Raw genomic sequence first — 14,665 nt, forward strand, 5'->3', positions numbered from 1 at the left:
TAGGCAGCTTATGGAAAAACAGACTCCAACTCTGGATGGATCAGGAGTGGGTAAGCTCCTGGGTATGAATATGGAGCATGAATATGGAGGCATGAATATAGAGAGAAATGGTGAATTGGTGTCACTTTTGAAGCCAGTCTGTTATATAGAACACAACTCACAAGATTTCAGGACCTTCCAGAAGCATACTGGTCTAGAAAGAAAGAACTTAAATGTTTTAATACGTTGTTTTGGGGGGCAGTAAAGTTCCTTGGAGTCAGTTTGATCCTTCCTACTCTTGCTCTTAAAATTCATTAGACATTACCAGAGCAGTGTTTGAGGTTATTTATACTATACTATTAAGACAGGCACTTCTACGTACTCTACCGAATGCTACATGAATGTTGACATTTTCTAGTCCAGCAGGTGGAAACATGCACTATTCCTGGCTTTGGGTGAATGTCAGGTATTGTTTCTTCTAATCATTTTGGACGGTTCCTTTCAGCCTTGGGTAGTTACCTCACACCCGTAAACTGATCTTTGCTTAGTAAAATACTCAATGGGGCCTCTCTTTAGGTCTTTGGAGTTCTCTCTTTGTTTAGCATTCTTATCTCTGGTACTTTGTCCTGTAAACTCTAGCCATCTTGGTCTCCCAAGACTCTCAACTCTATCTCTTCAGTTCAGGAAGGCTGCCAGTGTTTTTCTGGTTTTTCCTTTCCTAAACCACAGCATGGCAACTCTCTCAAGTTTGCTTCTTCCCCCTGGTGATTATGGTTCTGTGTTGTCTAATGGCCAGTTTCTTCAAACAATAGTTTTTTTTTGCATATTTTGTCAAGTTTTGGGGGTCATTTTAGGCAGGAAAGTAGTTTCAGTTCCTGTTACTTCATTTTGGCTGGAAGGGAAAGTCTCCAGTCCTTAGAATTTAGTATTAGGAAACATACAGATTTCTAAAGATCATGGACAACCTAACTGACTGAAAGAAGAAGACAGTATGCAATTATCTTATTATATTTTAAAAAAATGTATTTCTTTCCTGTTTGTCCAATTTATCATTTTTACTCTCTTTTCTTCTCTTCTTGGGATATTCAGCATTTGGTCCTAGTTTGGTTCTTGAATATATTTTACCTTTCATTATATTTTTTGTTGTATCATGTGTGTATGTATGTTTCCTTGCCAATGATTATATATGCTCTTTAAATTTTGAGGATATACCTTGTTCTTTTTTTATATTATTCACCGTGTATATAATATTTTAGGATCAATGATAATCAGTTAATTACTATCCTTTTCTGTAACAAGAGATTCAAAATCTGAGGATTAATTAGGTGACATTTACAATGTTCTGTATAGAGGAAAAGTGCAGGATAAGTAATGGTTCTTCAGCTTTCAGGTTGATGTCAATTTTGATTTCAATTTTCTCCATCCAAATTCAGTGCCATATGTTAGGCTACAATTTCTCATTAGTTCAACTGCAACCTGCTTAGAAGAATACTCCAAGCCGACATGACGAATGCTTTCTACACCTCTCAGAGTCTACGTTGGCTCTGTTTTGTGAAGCTGTTTTTCTTTCTCTACTCAGTGACCTTGAAGTCATAATTTATGAGATATGAATTGAACTTTAAACATGCTAGATGAGTATACTAAAAAAGATTACATTTGTAGAATAAACCTTTATGTCTAAAGTGAGATTTCAATTAACTGTGTATAATCTACCTACTTCATATATTAGTATCTGTGAATTGCCCTTTGAGGCTGGCATCTTCCAATCACCCTTTTATGAGCTGCTCTTCTTTCTCTCTCCTCTCTTTCTCCATTTTTTCTCTCACCATCTACTTCATGAAATGGTAAGGGGAGAAGTTATGGAAAGTAATGATCATCTAACATTACTATAGCTAAGAATAAGCATAGTTAGAGAGGACAAATTACTGCAAAAATATCATAGTATATTCTAAAAACTCAGATGTGACTATTTTGGGGAACATCTGAGAAATTACTGTCCTTCATTAGCATGGAGAATCTATAGTTAATTATGTATATAGTTATTTATTGTGGTTGTCAATATTATAAGAATTTTAGTGGTTTACTACACAACTTTCTTCAAATACAATCTTGTTCTACAAATAAAATAATTTGATGAAAAGCAGTGAAATGTATTTCAGTTTAACCACTTTATTGGTTAATGGTTTGAAATCAGATATTTATGCAACTACTGGTTGATGCTGTTTATAAGTCTAATACAACTTTTTTCTAATTAAATTTTATTTGTATTTTCATTATTAATTGAAGTGAAAAATAAAATATGTCAGAATTGTTAGATTTTATAATAATGTGTATAATTACCTATGCCTTTTATGAAAGTAAATTCAAAGGATTTGGAAATCAAGGTTTTTGGACTTTTTAAAATAAAGGAATGTTATGTACATATGGATAGTTGTTATTGTTGGTATTCTGTGTACATGACTAGGTATAGTTCTCCCTGTTTATAAAACAAACACATAGAAACCTTTGAAATGTATATGACATGTACAGAATATTATTTGCAATAAGACTAAATAAATAACTTTTACAGCAGTAATCATTAACTCTTAAAATGCAATTAAGTATAACCTCAGCTTGTAGTTCTAACAACTTAATCTTCTTTCTATAGATTTAAGGTCTAATTATTTATAAGAATATACCATATTTTGAAATAGAAGATTTTTGATTCAGTTTCAAATGTATGCACATTATATTTTAGTTGTGTATTTTAAAGGTTTTAAAATCAAGATGTATACAGCTTATTAATAAAGTTTTATTTTATGGAAATGACTAATTTTAAAAATTTTGATCCCTTTACATTTTGTACAAATCTGCATAAAGTTACATAACCAATATATTTTTTCATATACCTTTTCAGAATACAAATGCCAATTTGAACATGCGAAAAAGAACAAATGCTTTGGTTCACTCCGAATCTGATGTTGGCAACAGAACTGAGGTGGGAAACCATTCAAGCAAATCCTCCACAGTTGTTCAAGAATCTTCTAAAGGCACACCTCGGTCTTACTTAGCTTCCAGTCCAAACCCATTCAGCCGTGCAAATGCAGCTGAAACCATATCCGCGGCAAGAGCACTTCCATCTGCTTCTCCTACTTCTAGCCGAACTGGATATATGCCTCGAAAGGCTTCAGTTGGATCTGCTTCTGCTCGTCACGCATTTGGATCAAGACTGCAGAGGATTAAGACCACAGTTAATACCATAGGGGCTACTGGGAAGTTGTCAGCTCCTCCTCCTCCATCGGCTCCACCACCTTCTGGATCTGGCACAAGTAAAATAGACAAATATGCCCGTATTCTCTTTCCAGTCACATTTGGGGCATTTAACATGGTTTATTGGGTTGTTTATTTATCTAAGGACACTATGGAGAAATCAGAAAGTCTAATGTAATTTCGTTGCTATAGTAGTTTGCGAAAAGATGATGAAAATGCAGAATGTCTTTTTAAATGTTTTTAAATATAAACAAATATTCTTTACTAAAATAAAAACTCTATGTAATTTTTCCATTTAAAGATATAAGCCAGTCATTATTGGGAGAGTTAATTAATTCCTGAGTGAAAAAGTGAACTATGTTTTTTTTTTTTTTCAGAAAAATTATTTTAAAAGAACTCAGCATTCAGTTAGATAGAATACACACCATCCTGGAAAGTTGGGATAAGAGAAATAGAGCTATTAGAGACAAGTGGCACATATTTTTTCATAGATATTTGAAAACAGACTATGACATTTAAAAAATCTACCCTATGAATATCAACCTGCCACCCTAAATTTCCCAGTGGCACTGCCCTTAACCAGAATTGTTTATTGGATGTCATATGCAGTGACCTTTGGTGATCTTCTTAGGAACTTCAAGAAAAGGAATTTTCCTGTTAAATGAAACATTGGCAAAAGGAAATGTTAATAGTATAAACACTGATCAATAGAGTAAAATCTCTGCTGCATAAAAGCCTAAGAAAAAGACCAGAGGAAATATGTTCCCTTTCTCATGTTGGCTAAACAGTACTTAACAGTTGACTTGAAATTTTGTTCTCTGAGCCAAAGTTTAACTCATTGTATGAATTCTTTTTCATGGTAGTTCGTTCAGTTATGTATTTATTTACTACATAGTTATTCAGAGCCTACTGTGTTCCGGGAACTATGCTAGAAACTGTCTCTCTAGGAAAGCTCTTGCACCTTTACCTACAATATTACTTAAAAAGTAGAACAGTCAATGCATGCCAAAGAACCATAAACTAGCAGAGGACATTGCATTCTTTAGTGAAGGACATTTATTTAGAGTCTGACAACATATTCAAAATGTTTTTCCACCTCTAGTGATAGTGGATAACAAATATATTTGTTCACATAACCACTTTGATGTTAGTACAACTTCAGCAATTGGTTTTCAAAATAGATGAGAATGTGGTACAGATTGTTCTATAAGTGAAAAGCATTGTGTACTTGAAAGTAAAAATCTGGGCACTATAAGACTTAAAGATTAACTGTCTCAAATTTGATCAGAGTCACAGAGTAGAATTTGATCAGAATCACAGAATCATCAGACATAGGAACTGAGCACAGGCTTTTTCAGGTGCTTTCCCCAACATAGATCTAGATATTAGCTAGTGAAATGCTAAATTTTCAAGAGTTTTTGTGTCCGTAGTTCTGTAATTCTGGGCAGTCATCATGTTGGCTTTTTGGGGACTTTTTTTAAGGTTTTATAACTAGGGGAATATTTTAAAATTAAGAGATCAGCAAATGAAAGGAGTGAAAAAAAATAGCTGTGGGGTAGGATGCCACTGACTCTGCTATGTGAGTTATCAGGATTTTCATCTACTGACTTCTTTCTCATTAGGTAGGCTTAACAACTTAATTGAAAATTTTGCAACTGTCTATGCAGCTGAATCTAGGTCTGGTTTTTTGTCATATTGCCTCTAGATTTTCTTCTGTGCTTCTCTCTATCTGCTCTGGAATGGATGAGTGAATGTGTTCTGGGTGTTTTAGGGAACATATTGATAGAAATGGCCACCTTGCAGACAAAATCTTTCTCTCTCTCTTTTTGTTTTTATAGAAAAGAAATGATAGTAGTTAATTGGCATCAATTTTTCAGTTATTGCACTACCTTATAATGGTTGTTTCTGAGACCTGAAAATTGTGCAAATGCCAAATATTAATTGTATATCTTTTAGTCATATCTGAGAAATCTTTCTTGGCTGTCTTTCTAGGTATTCCATAGAATCAACACATTTTAAGGCTGAAAGATACTGTCGAAATCACCCAGTCCCAATCCCCCATTTTAAAATTGATTCTAGTAAAATTAGGCCCAGTAACATCTGTATATATGTATATATTTAATAAAGAGTACTTGTACAAAAAAGCTTATCACAAATGATTTCATGAATGTGAATAGATTTCTGGCCTTGAGGACAATGTTTGGAAATATGGTTGGAAGCACAATTCACTCACTACTGGTTATTCAGAGCGTACTTTGTTCCAGGAACTATGCTAGAAACTGATAGTTCACTATTCTGATGAAAAGGCTGGTTTTGTTGTTGTTGTTGTTGTTGTTTTTGGTGAGGAACGCTTACTCTTTGCTAATCTATTGGCCTATCTTAAGAAATAATTCATTGGCTATTCATTGGCTTCCTTTAAAAAAAGTATCCTACAAATCTTACAGTGTAAAGAGATAAAAAGGAATGATTTTTTTTCTTACCTTTACATATGAAGGTTTAAAAATAAATCATGTGGCCAAAGAATGGGAAAGGACAAAATTAACCAAGGATTCTTAATTGTTAATTTAAAGAACACATTAACCAGAAAGTTAAACATTATTATTAAAATAAATTATTTCATTTGCACACAAAGTCAATAATGATGATGATGATGATAATAATAATAATAATAATAATAATATGTTGTTTGCTTTCCTTAACTAAATTTCATCAAATTCATTCAGTGATTTTTATTTTGGTCATCATTTCTATCTTCCCAATAACCCAGAGGTACATCAAGTAAAAACACTTTGGTGAAGAGCCAGTCACTTTTCCCTCTTAGAAAATTTCAGAAGAATAATTAGGGGCACCCAAAGTTCTGGTTATCTGTGAATAATAATGAATAATTTTGGCTGAGAATGGTATCTTTATATAACTCTTTTAAAGATGAAATGCAGAATAGTTTTATTCAGGACCTAGTATCTGCAGTCCAAGTTGGCCACTAACTGCTGCATAATTACTTTCAATTTCCTCCAGGCATGACTAGGTATAAAAATATATTTACATGATTAATCCACAGTTTAAAATGACTTGCACTTGTGCATATACATAGTACTTTGAATAATGTATATTTTAAATTGGACCTCACAAATCTTGTATTAAAGTAGATGGAGAGTAGAGTCACCCTTTTTTTGATGAAATGAGTCACAGAGAAGTTAAATGACAAAGATAAAATCACAGGGTTGGAAAGAACTTTGAAAGGCATTTTTCAATAACCTCACCTTAACAGTGACCCCTTTTCAAACAATTCATAAACAATTTATTTGTGGCTTATCTTACCCATGAGCTGGCCAATTCTTCCTGGCCTAGAAAAAATTCTCCACTCTCCCCATTCCTGTTCTCAATGGTCTTCTCTTCTAAATTTGTGAATAATCTCCAGTAGAAGACACGAGGTGTGGAGATGGGTCACTTAATTTCAAGTTCTGAGTGTCTTGTGGTTTTAAACAAGTCTCTTAACCTCTCTAAGACTGATTCCTCATTTATAACAGGGAGGAGTTGGATAATGTAATATCTAAGAGCTTTTCAGGTTTAATATTCTCTGATTCTCATAGTAAATACAAGCATACTCTTGTAGGAAAAACGCTGAATACTTTGCACCACAAATGAGTCTTTACGGACAAAAATTTAGTTCTACTGCTTGATTACAAGTTCACGGCTTGCTTCAAACTAAGGTTTCCCTACCTTCAAAAATATATATAACATCTCTCCATTTAGATAAAGTGTATTCTTCCCTAGGGAAGATTGTATTCTTTAAAGACAGTAGAATATTGGCTATTTCTCTTCTCTGGGATTTTCTGGGATTTTATTCACTAAATGGGCTCCTGCCCAGTTTGGGTACTGTGCTGATTTTTAGATACACAGAGATAAAACTAGCCCCTTTCCTTGCAGGTAGTCACAGTCCGGTAGAGATGATAGATGGATAGACAAAAAATTATGGGGTGTAACTAATGCTTCAGTAGAATACAGCAGGGCCAAAACTAGGGTGATACTCATCTCAGGCACAAATATACATGGGGACATATCAAAACTTCAATAATCAAGATACCTAATATTTAGGTGAAAATTTTTAAAAATCCAAATTAATGCAAAAAATTTATGACGAACAGAATATACAAATTTTAAATAAGTTAATAGAATCAGTAGTAATAATATTTTCTTCTGCCTCAGGCTCCAAAATTGCTCAGCATAGCACTGATCTAGAGGTGGATAAAAGATGCACATAACTTAATAACATTGTTGATGGAGAGGAACAAGAGTGACAGCAGAGAAGGTTTCACAGATATAATCTTAAGCTAAATTTTATAGAATGATTTGGAGTTCTTATAGCCTCCATTCCCACTTCCACAAACAAACAAAAAAACAAAAGCACAATTTTATCAGCACCTGACGCAGGAGAAGAGATGAAGATGTGGAAAGTCAAGAGGAACTCTTACTACAGATTCTCAGTTCTGTGTTTGGAGGGAAGGGTGAAGGCAGGGAAGTGAGAGTTGTTGATGTTGGAAAGACCCAAAGGGCCTGGATTAGGAAGAGTTTTGTGTAAATTACTAAAGGAATGGAATTTGATTAGGATTAGTGGCAATTTATTAAAAATCTTGAAGAATAATACGATGAAAACTAATATCCTTATTTTTCTGTTTTAGAGAAATCACCTGATTATTGTGTGAACTATGGTTTGGAGGGCCACAAATCTAGAGGTAGTGGAACAATTGAGATCTCTTATTTTTTCTTTCCTCTCTTAAACTTTGCCTTCTATTCCTTTTTTTTTCTTTTTTTGTTAACCACAATGACTTCATTGTCATTTGTAAAAGTGATGCATGACTGTTAAAGATAGACATTGTAGAAACTTAAAAACAATCTCAAAATTCTACCACCCAGAAATTATAAATATTTTATATTTGAATATGTTTGTCTAGGAGAGTAGATTGCTTGATTAAAAGACACAGTTTTATAAATGTAGAAGCCAATACGACATATATGCTGCCATTAAATAATAAAAAATTAAATTGACTTTTATCTCAAGATAAGATTAAAATTGGAGGATAAAACTGAAGAAATTGTTGAAATTTGGATGGTGCCTCTTTAAAGCAAGAGATTTAGAGAGGTGGAGATTTTTATCCCAGGTTTCAATCTTTATTTCAGGAAAATTTTCTGCAATTTTGTCTAAGTTAATTTTTTTTTTAGAAATGCCAATTATGTCAAATCCCTCTTGTCTCTATACAACGGTCCCCAACTGTTTTGGCAACAGGCACCGGTGAGGGTGGGGGAATGGTTTTCAGATGAAATTGTTCTATCTCAGATCATCAGGCATTAGCTGATTCTCATAAGGAGCAGACAACCTTGCATGCCCTCCTGTGAGAATCTAATGCCGCTGCTAATCTGATAGGAGGCAGAGCTCAGGCGGTAATGCTCAACGGGTGCCACTCACCTCCTGTTGTGCCACCCAATTCCTAACAGGCCATGGATAAGTACTGGTCAGTGGCCCAGGGGTTGGGGACCACTGCTCTATAACTATTTACAGTATTCTTTATAACGACTTTGGTATCTTCAAAATTTTCTTTAACTTTTGTCAACCATGACCCTAGTGAGTTTTCAGTTGTGATTATTCTATTTTGTAACTTCTAATGTGCTTTTCAACTTCATAATGGTTTATTTTGTTTTCCATTGCTTTCTTGGCCACTGTCATTTCATTTTTCATCCTTTCTCTATTTTTACCATTGCTTTATTGAAATATCTTCTTTGAGCTTCTCATATTTCTCTATTAATGAGATCATGTCTATAATATTTTTTGAGACTACAGAGCACTGTTTATATAAACTCTTCCTCTATTTCTTGAAAAAGTTTTTATCTGGCATGAGCTTCATCTGCTTTTTCATTGAGTTTTTATCTCCCTTGCCTATTTTTGGGGCTGGTTTCTTTCTATTAATCACTGAGCAGAGCCAGCTATTTACTGAACTAGAGTGTGGGAAGTGGTGGGAGGGTGAGTCAGATCAGCCCACAGAAGCTATTTAAATTTCAGGTTTCAAGCCCACCTCCCCAAAACTGTTTTATGTGTCTTTTCTTCTGCCCAGGCACCATATTTTTGTATCTATTTTTGACATTTGGGCGGCCTATGTAGTTCACAGTGTAAAACTCTCTGTTTTACTTTCTTTATGTTATTGCTAGTGATTATTGCTCGTACTCCCACCCCCTTCCCCACATTAGCCTTAGTATTCTATATTATTCAGCAAGCTTGTTCACAACTCTCAAATATAGTCTATCAGAATTTTTATCTTTACCTCTACATTCCACTATTCGGAAGTATATAGTAAAATCGTATGAAGACAGATTTTGTTTTTTTCTTGCCTGTTTACACTCCATCTTACAGAGGTTTCAAACAAACCATCTTTGTTTGAAACATCTCAGGATAACGATACTTACTGAAATCTACATCCTGCCTAAGATATATGCCAGTCAATTTCCTTTCTCCTATTAGTGCAGATGGCTACCTATTTAAAAGCTACTGACTATAGTTTGTCATCAATTACTTGTTAATTACAGATATGGTTTTCATTTTTTGTCTCAATTTTTCATTATGTTATTTTTGGAGACTGTCTTAGGTGGGGAGTGAATTATAAATATTTTTATTTCACCACCTTTAACTGAGTCACTGTATGTTATTTGCACTTCCAATAGACCAGGGATTGACCAGAGTATCTTTTACTGATATGACCACCAGAGCTACATGGCTTTTACCTTCTGTATATCAGATGTCACTGGAATCAAGCATTAAACCTAGATTAAATCTGGATTAAACCAGCTGTATGGCACCTCAGAAAATTGAGAAGGACTGGGAAGCTGATAGAAAGAACCCCTGTATAAAAAATAAATTCTTTTTACATTTTCCTTGGTAGTATTTCTGCAAGCTTCTTTAGTTTCTATGGGGGAATCCCAGAGTTGTCCTCTGAGATTGCTTCCCTTTCCTTTGTATTTTCATTTTTCCCTCTTGGGTTTTACTTTTCAGTCATGTATTTCTATCCCGATGTTAATTTATTACACTATTTATATTTTCCTGTCCTTCAATTCATCAGTAGATTAGTGAAGTACTTATTCCTTTAATTATAAGTATAAACATTTTTAATTTCTTTTTGGATAACGATACATTTAATGGAAAATTTTTAAATGCTTATGGTTTCTTAATAGCTTTTCTCTACCACTAATTACTTCTGTTCAAAAAATAAAAGAAACACACACATGTAATATAAAATAAATTTTGAATAAAATGGTATCCTTTCCTTTTACTAGAGACAAACATCTCCCCTTCAAAACGGAAAAATGGAACTATGCAAAGGAAATTTATGATATTCAAGAGTATGATATTATCACTGAACCAATTAATTTAATTGAAAATACTAACCTGCAAAAAAGAATTACCAAAATGTATTTGAAATGTCATCAGATACCTCAAGCTGTGACAGAGTTGATCATGTTACACAAGTAGTAAAGGATAAATTAAATATATTCTATATTAACACTAAGATTTAAAACTAATTATAGTCATCTTTAATTTTTCTGATATATACATTTCATCTAGTTTTCAGTAAAACAAACTTTTCATTAATTTTACTTATCCCATGCAAATCTAGTTGCTATAAGATATAACCTAATTTGGGAATACCTCACTGTAATACATTGGGTTTTTGGTGTGAGCGTGTGTGATCAGAGAGAATAAACAAATGGTGTCAGTGAAATAGAATGTAAAATATGGAGATAATGTGGATTTACACAATTTGATAAAAATTTATCCCTTGAATTTTGCAGATCATATATGAATATCATAATGTGAAGTGCTATTAGGGCTTTCTCATATATTAATACATATACATCATCTCTTTAATACAATATTTTGCTGAACTCGTTTGTTTTGTATTTCTCATGTCTCATATTTTATATTTTCCCATATGTCTCATATTTTATATTTTCTCATATATGTTTCATTTTTATTATTACTACAGTATGCATTAAAGGAGTCTGGCAAATACCTGAACAAAGTTATGTTGTTGGCAATATAAGATATTACCAACTGCATAATATTGTTTCCAAAGGCAAATTAACATGCAAACTATAGATTTCCATGGGTATCTATACAAATTATTACTTGAAGTCCATAGAAAATAGCTTCCTTAGAAGGAAGTAAAAGAAGCTCTGATAACAGAAAATGTATAGTATTTCAGTTAAAGTTTGATTGACATATTTTTTTCTCAGTCTTTTATATTTGTGAATTGTAGTCTGTATTTTCTCTTTATAGATGTTGCTGACACAGTGCAGCATGTTGGCTTGTCGTTTTACTGATTATGTATATTGTCTCCTAGTTCAAGTATACAGTAAATCAGAGCTTTCATTTTTCAAGAGGCAGAAAAATAACTGTTGGTTGATAAGGTAAGGTTATATGATTTTGAGGGAGCTTCATTGTAACTTGAGTGAGAATCCAGTTTTCATGCAAAGGTGTATCTATGCGATAATACTTTGAATGTCTATAGTTTGAAATAGAAGGTTAATTTTTTCCACTGGCTTATCCTTAATGGAAGAAATCCCCTGATAATTACTTTGATTGTGAAAATGTTGAAAACTCCAGAAGAAATAAAGGTTTTCTTTGATTTCTCAGCTGAAGTGTTGTACAAACTGAGGAATATAAAGTCCATTCCCTTCTTTCTTCTCCTGAATAATTTTAAAATTGTTTGTTTAGTTGTACAATTGAAAATATTCCTTATTATAGAAGTAAAAAAAAATAATGCATATTTCCTCATATCATAAAAACTAAATTTGTTATCATCTGAGCTTCAATATTCTTACTCAATTAGAATAGTAAATGTGAAGTGTGATATTTATAACAGTTCAAGGTTTGATAGGAGATAGAGGTGTTTTGATTTTATGGGAAAATTACTTCCTCAAGAACATTGAGGTTTTAGTAATCACATTTGACTCCCTGAAATTGGCAATTTTATTTTATGTAGGAATATTATCATGGTATATTTTAGTGAGGAGCACATAGTCATTATTATTTTGTTTTTGTAAGTTTATTTTGAAAAAAAAGGAGCATTATCAAATATTGGTTTACTGTTTTAAAGTAATTCATCAGGAAATGATTTTTTAAATACTGTCCCTTTAAGTAAATGTCCCTTGCTTTTCAAAGCTCAACTTATTACTTATGGTAATAGAGTTACTTTGCTTCTTAAAACAAAGTTTATACTAGAGCATAGCATTGTAGATTTATTCAGGTCTAAATTTCTCACTGGAAAATGAGTCTTTAAAATAGTAAGGATTTAAATTTCTATAAAATTTAATCACAGATACTTATATTTTAAGATAAATGTGTTGGAGCTAAACTCTGGAATTATTAAAATATAAAACATTATATCCCTCTAATGTATTTTTTCTATTTAAATTTAAAACAATAAACATAAATATCTTTGGAATATTTTTTGGTTTGTGTATTGTTTTTTCTGTCTATAAATATCCTTCCTTTAAACTGGTCACAGTATTATGTCTGACTTGATAGTTCTTTGGAATCCCCACTGCTATCATGAATGTTCCCGGTTTTTACTTAACATCTAATTCTCTGTATGACCAATACCACCATCAAGATTGGAATTTTGCCAAGTTTTAATGGTTTGAAAAATTCTTTGTAGGTTACATGGATGAAGAAAAGTTATAGGACCTGTAATATCTGATGTGGCATAATAGAAACTTTTCACTATGTGGTTTTGGTTTACTAATGGGGTTCAAATGTGTGTATTTCTGTGTATTTTTTAAAGATTCAACCCAAGGAAGAGAGTTAAAATTAATAAAATACAGCAATCAATCTATGACTTAATCCTAACTTGGAAGACCAAAGTAAATGTCTGAGAAACTGAATAGGATTAACATTTAATAAAAACATGTGAGTTTATGCGTTTTAATATTTAGCTCAGATTATTAACTGTAATTAGTTTGATGAAATAAAACACTTTGAATACTGTGACTGTCTTTTATAAAGTTTTTTTTACATCATATAATGTACTATGAAATATTCTAAATGTAGTATTCCAAATCACCTCTTTCTTGAAGAAAAAAATGTAGGTTTTTGATTATAGCTTTTAAAGAAGAGAATGTTCCTGAGAGGAAAAAGTTGACCGCAGACGTTCACAACACACACACAACCTATTCCTATATGAACACAGATTAACAAAACACATAATACACAAAGAATTCTTCTTTTGTTCACTTGTTGTATGACATATTATTTGGGTTAAGTCCACTCCCAATTTATGGTACTTGGTCACTTAAATATGATTTTATACTCTAGTAAGAAAAATTATATTTAAAATTTAATATTTAAAATGTACAGCTCTTTTTATTTATTGTCTAGTGATTTGTGTTATATAAATTTATGTGTGTGTTTTTATATTCACTTAATATTTATATGCACATGTATATGTATGGCTGTACATACACACACACACACACACACACACTTCTGAAACTCTCATTGATTGCCAGATTCTGTTTCCAACTGAGTTGAATACTATTTAGAACGTGCTTGCCTCTTATATTCAATGTTGATAAGACAGAATTATAGTCAATATAGAAGAAGATGGAAGTCAAAATCAAAGAAACAAAATTTTCCACAAACACAAGCATAAATAGAGATGTAGGGGAAATAAATTAATGGAATACTTGGAGGTATGATAACTTTTAAAACTGGATTAAATCAATGGCATACATTATACTAGTTTCATTTGTTTTAATCTTTGATGAAGAATTTCTATATAGCTCATTTTCTGGATAAGTCTAGTTGTCCAAGGTCAATTTTCTTTCTGATTAATTGGAAACTGAAGCTCAATCCTGGCCTCTTGGTTATGAAAATAAACTCTCGGGTGGTTCAGTAATTGTCTACTTGTTTACAATGTTACCTAGTCTGCATTATTATCCTCTGTGCATTCTGAGAATTGCTCTCTTTTACAAGAAAAATTATATGAATTCCTGCTACGTTATTTCAGTATGTTTTGCTGATGTCAAATATGCATTCATCATGTGAATTGTTAAATGCTATCCCTCTCATTTTGTTCTGAAAAATGTAAAGTAACGTCACCTATTTAACATTGGTTTGGATTATGTTCACCTTTGAAAACTCTTCAGGGTAACATTCATCAACCGAGCATTCTAGGCAAATGGATTCATGAATCTGTATCATTAGCGTTAAGATAAATGCTGATCAGTGGCATCATTTTTTAAGTAAGGCCCATATTTCTGCTTGTGTAATAATATTATTGTCAAGATGCCCCATATACATTTATTAGTTGAAAACTGAACATATTGATACATGTGTATGCTGAGCAGAGGGATATACCTCAATTGATATGTTACCCTGACATACTGATAG

At 32.5% G+C, this 14,665-nt stretch overlaps 1 protein-coding gene across 1 annotated transcript in view; it reads left to right on the plus strand.

The window, feature by feature from the left end:
• The window catches only part of GABRA4 (gamma-aminobutyric acid type A receptor alpha4 subunit), a 79,259-nt gene extending 66,540 nt beyond the window's left edge, over window positions 1-12,719 (plus strand). The window contains exon 9 of the mRNA XM_030800923.1: window positions 2,876-12,719. Within this exon, the coding sequence (XP_030656783.1) occupies window positions 2,876-3,406 (531 nt within the window). The 3' untranslated portion in view covers window positions 3,407-12,719. The remainder of the gene's footprint in view (window positions 1-2,875) is intronic.
• The last annotated feature ends 1,946 nt before the right edge of the window (window positions 12,720-14,665 follow it).

This window comes from Nomascus leucogenys, chromosome 20, assembly GCF_006542625.1.
Source record: "Nomascus leucogenys isolate Asia chromosome 20, Asia_NLE_v1, whole genome shotgun sequence".
Taxonomy (NCBI): Eukaryota; Metazoa; Chordata; class Mammalia; order Primates; family Hylobatidae; genus Nomascus; species Nomascus leucogenys.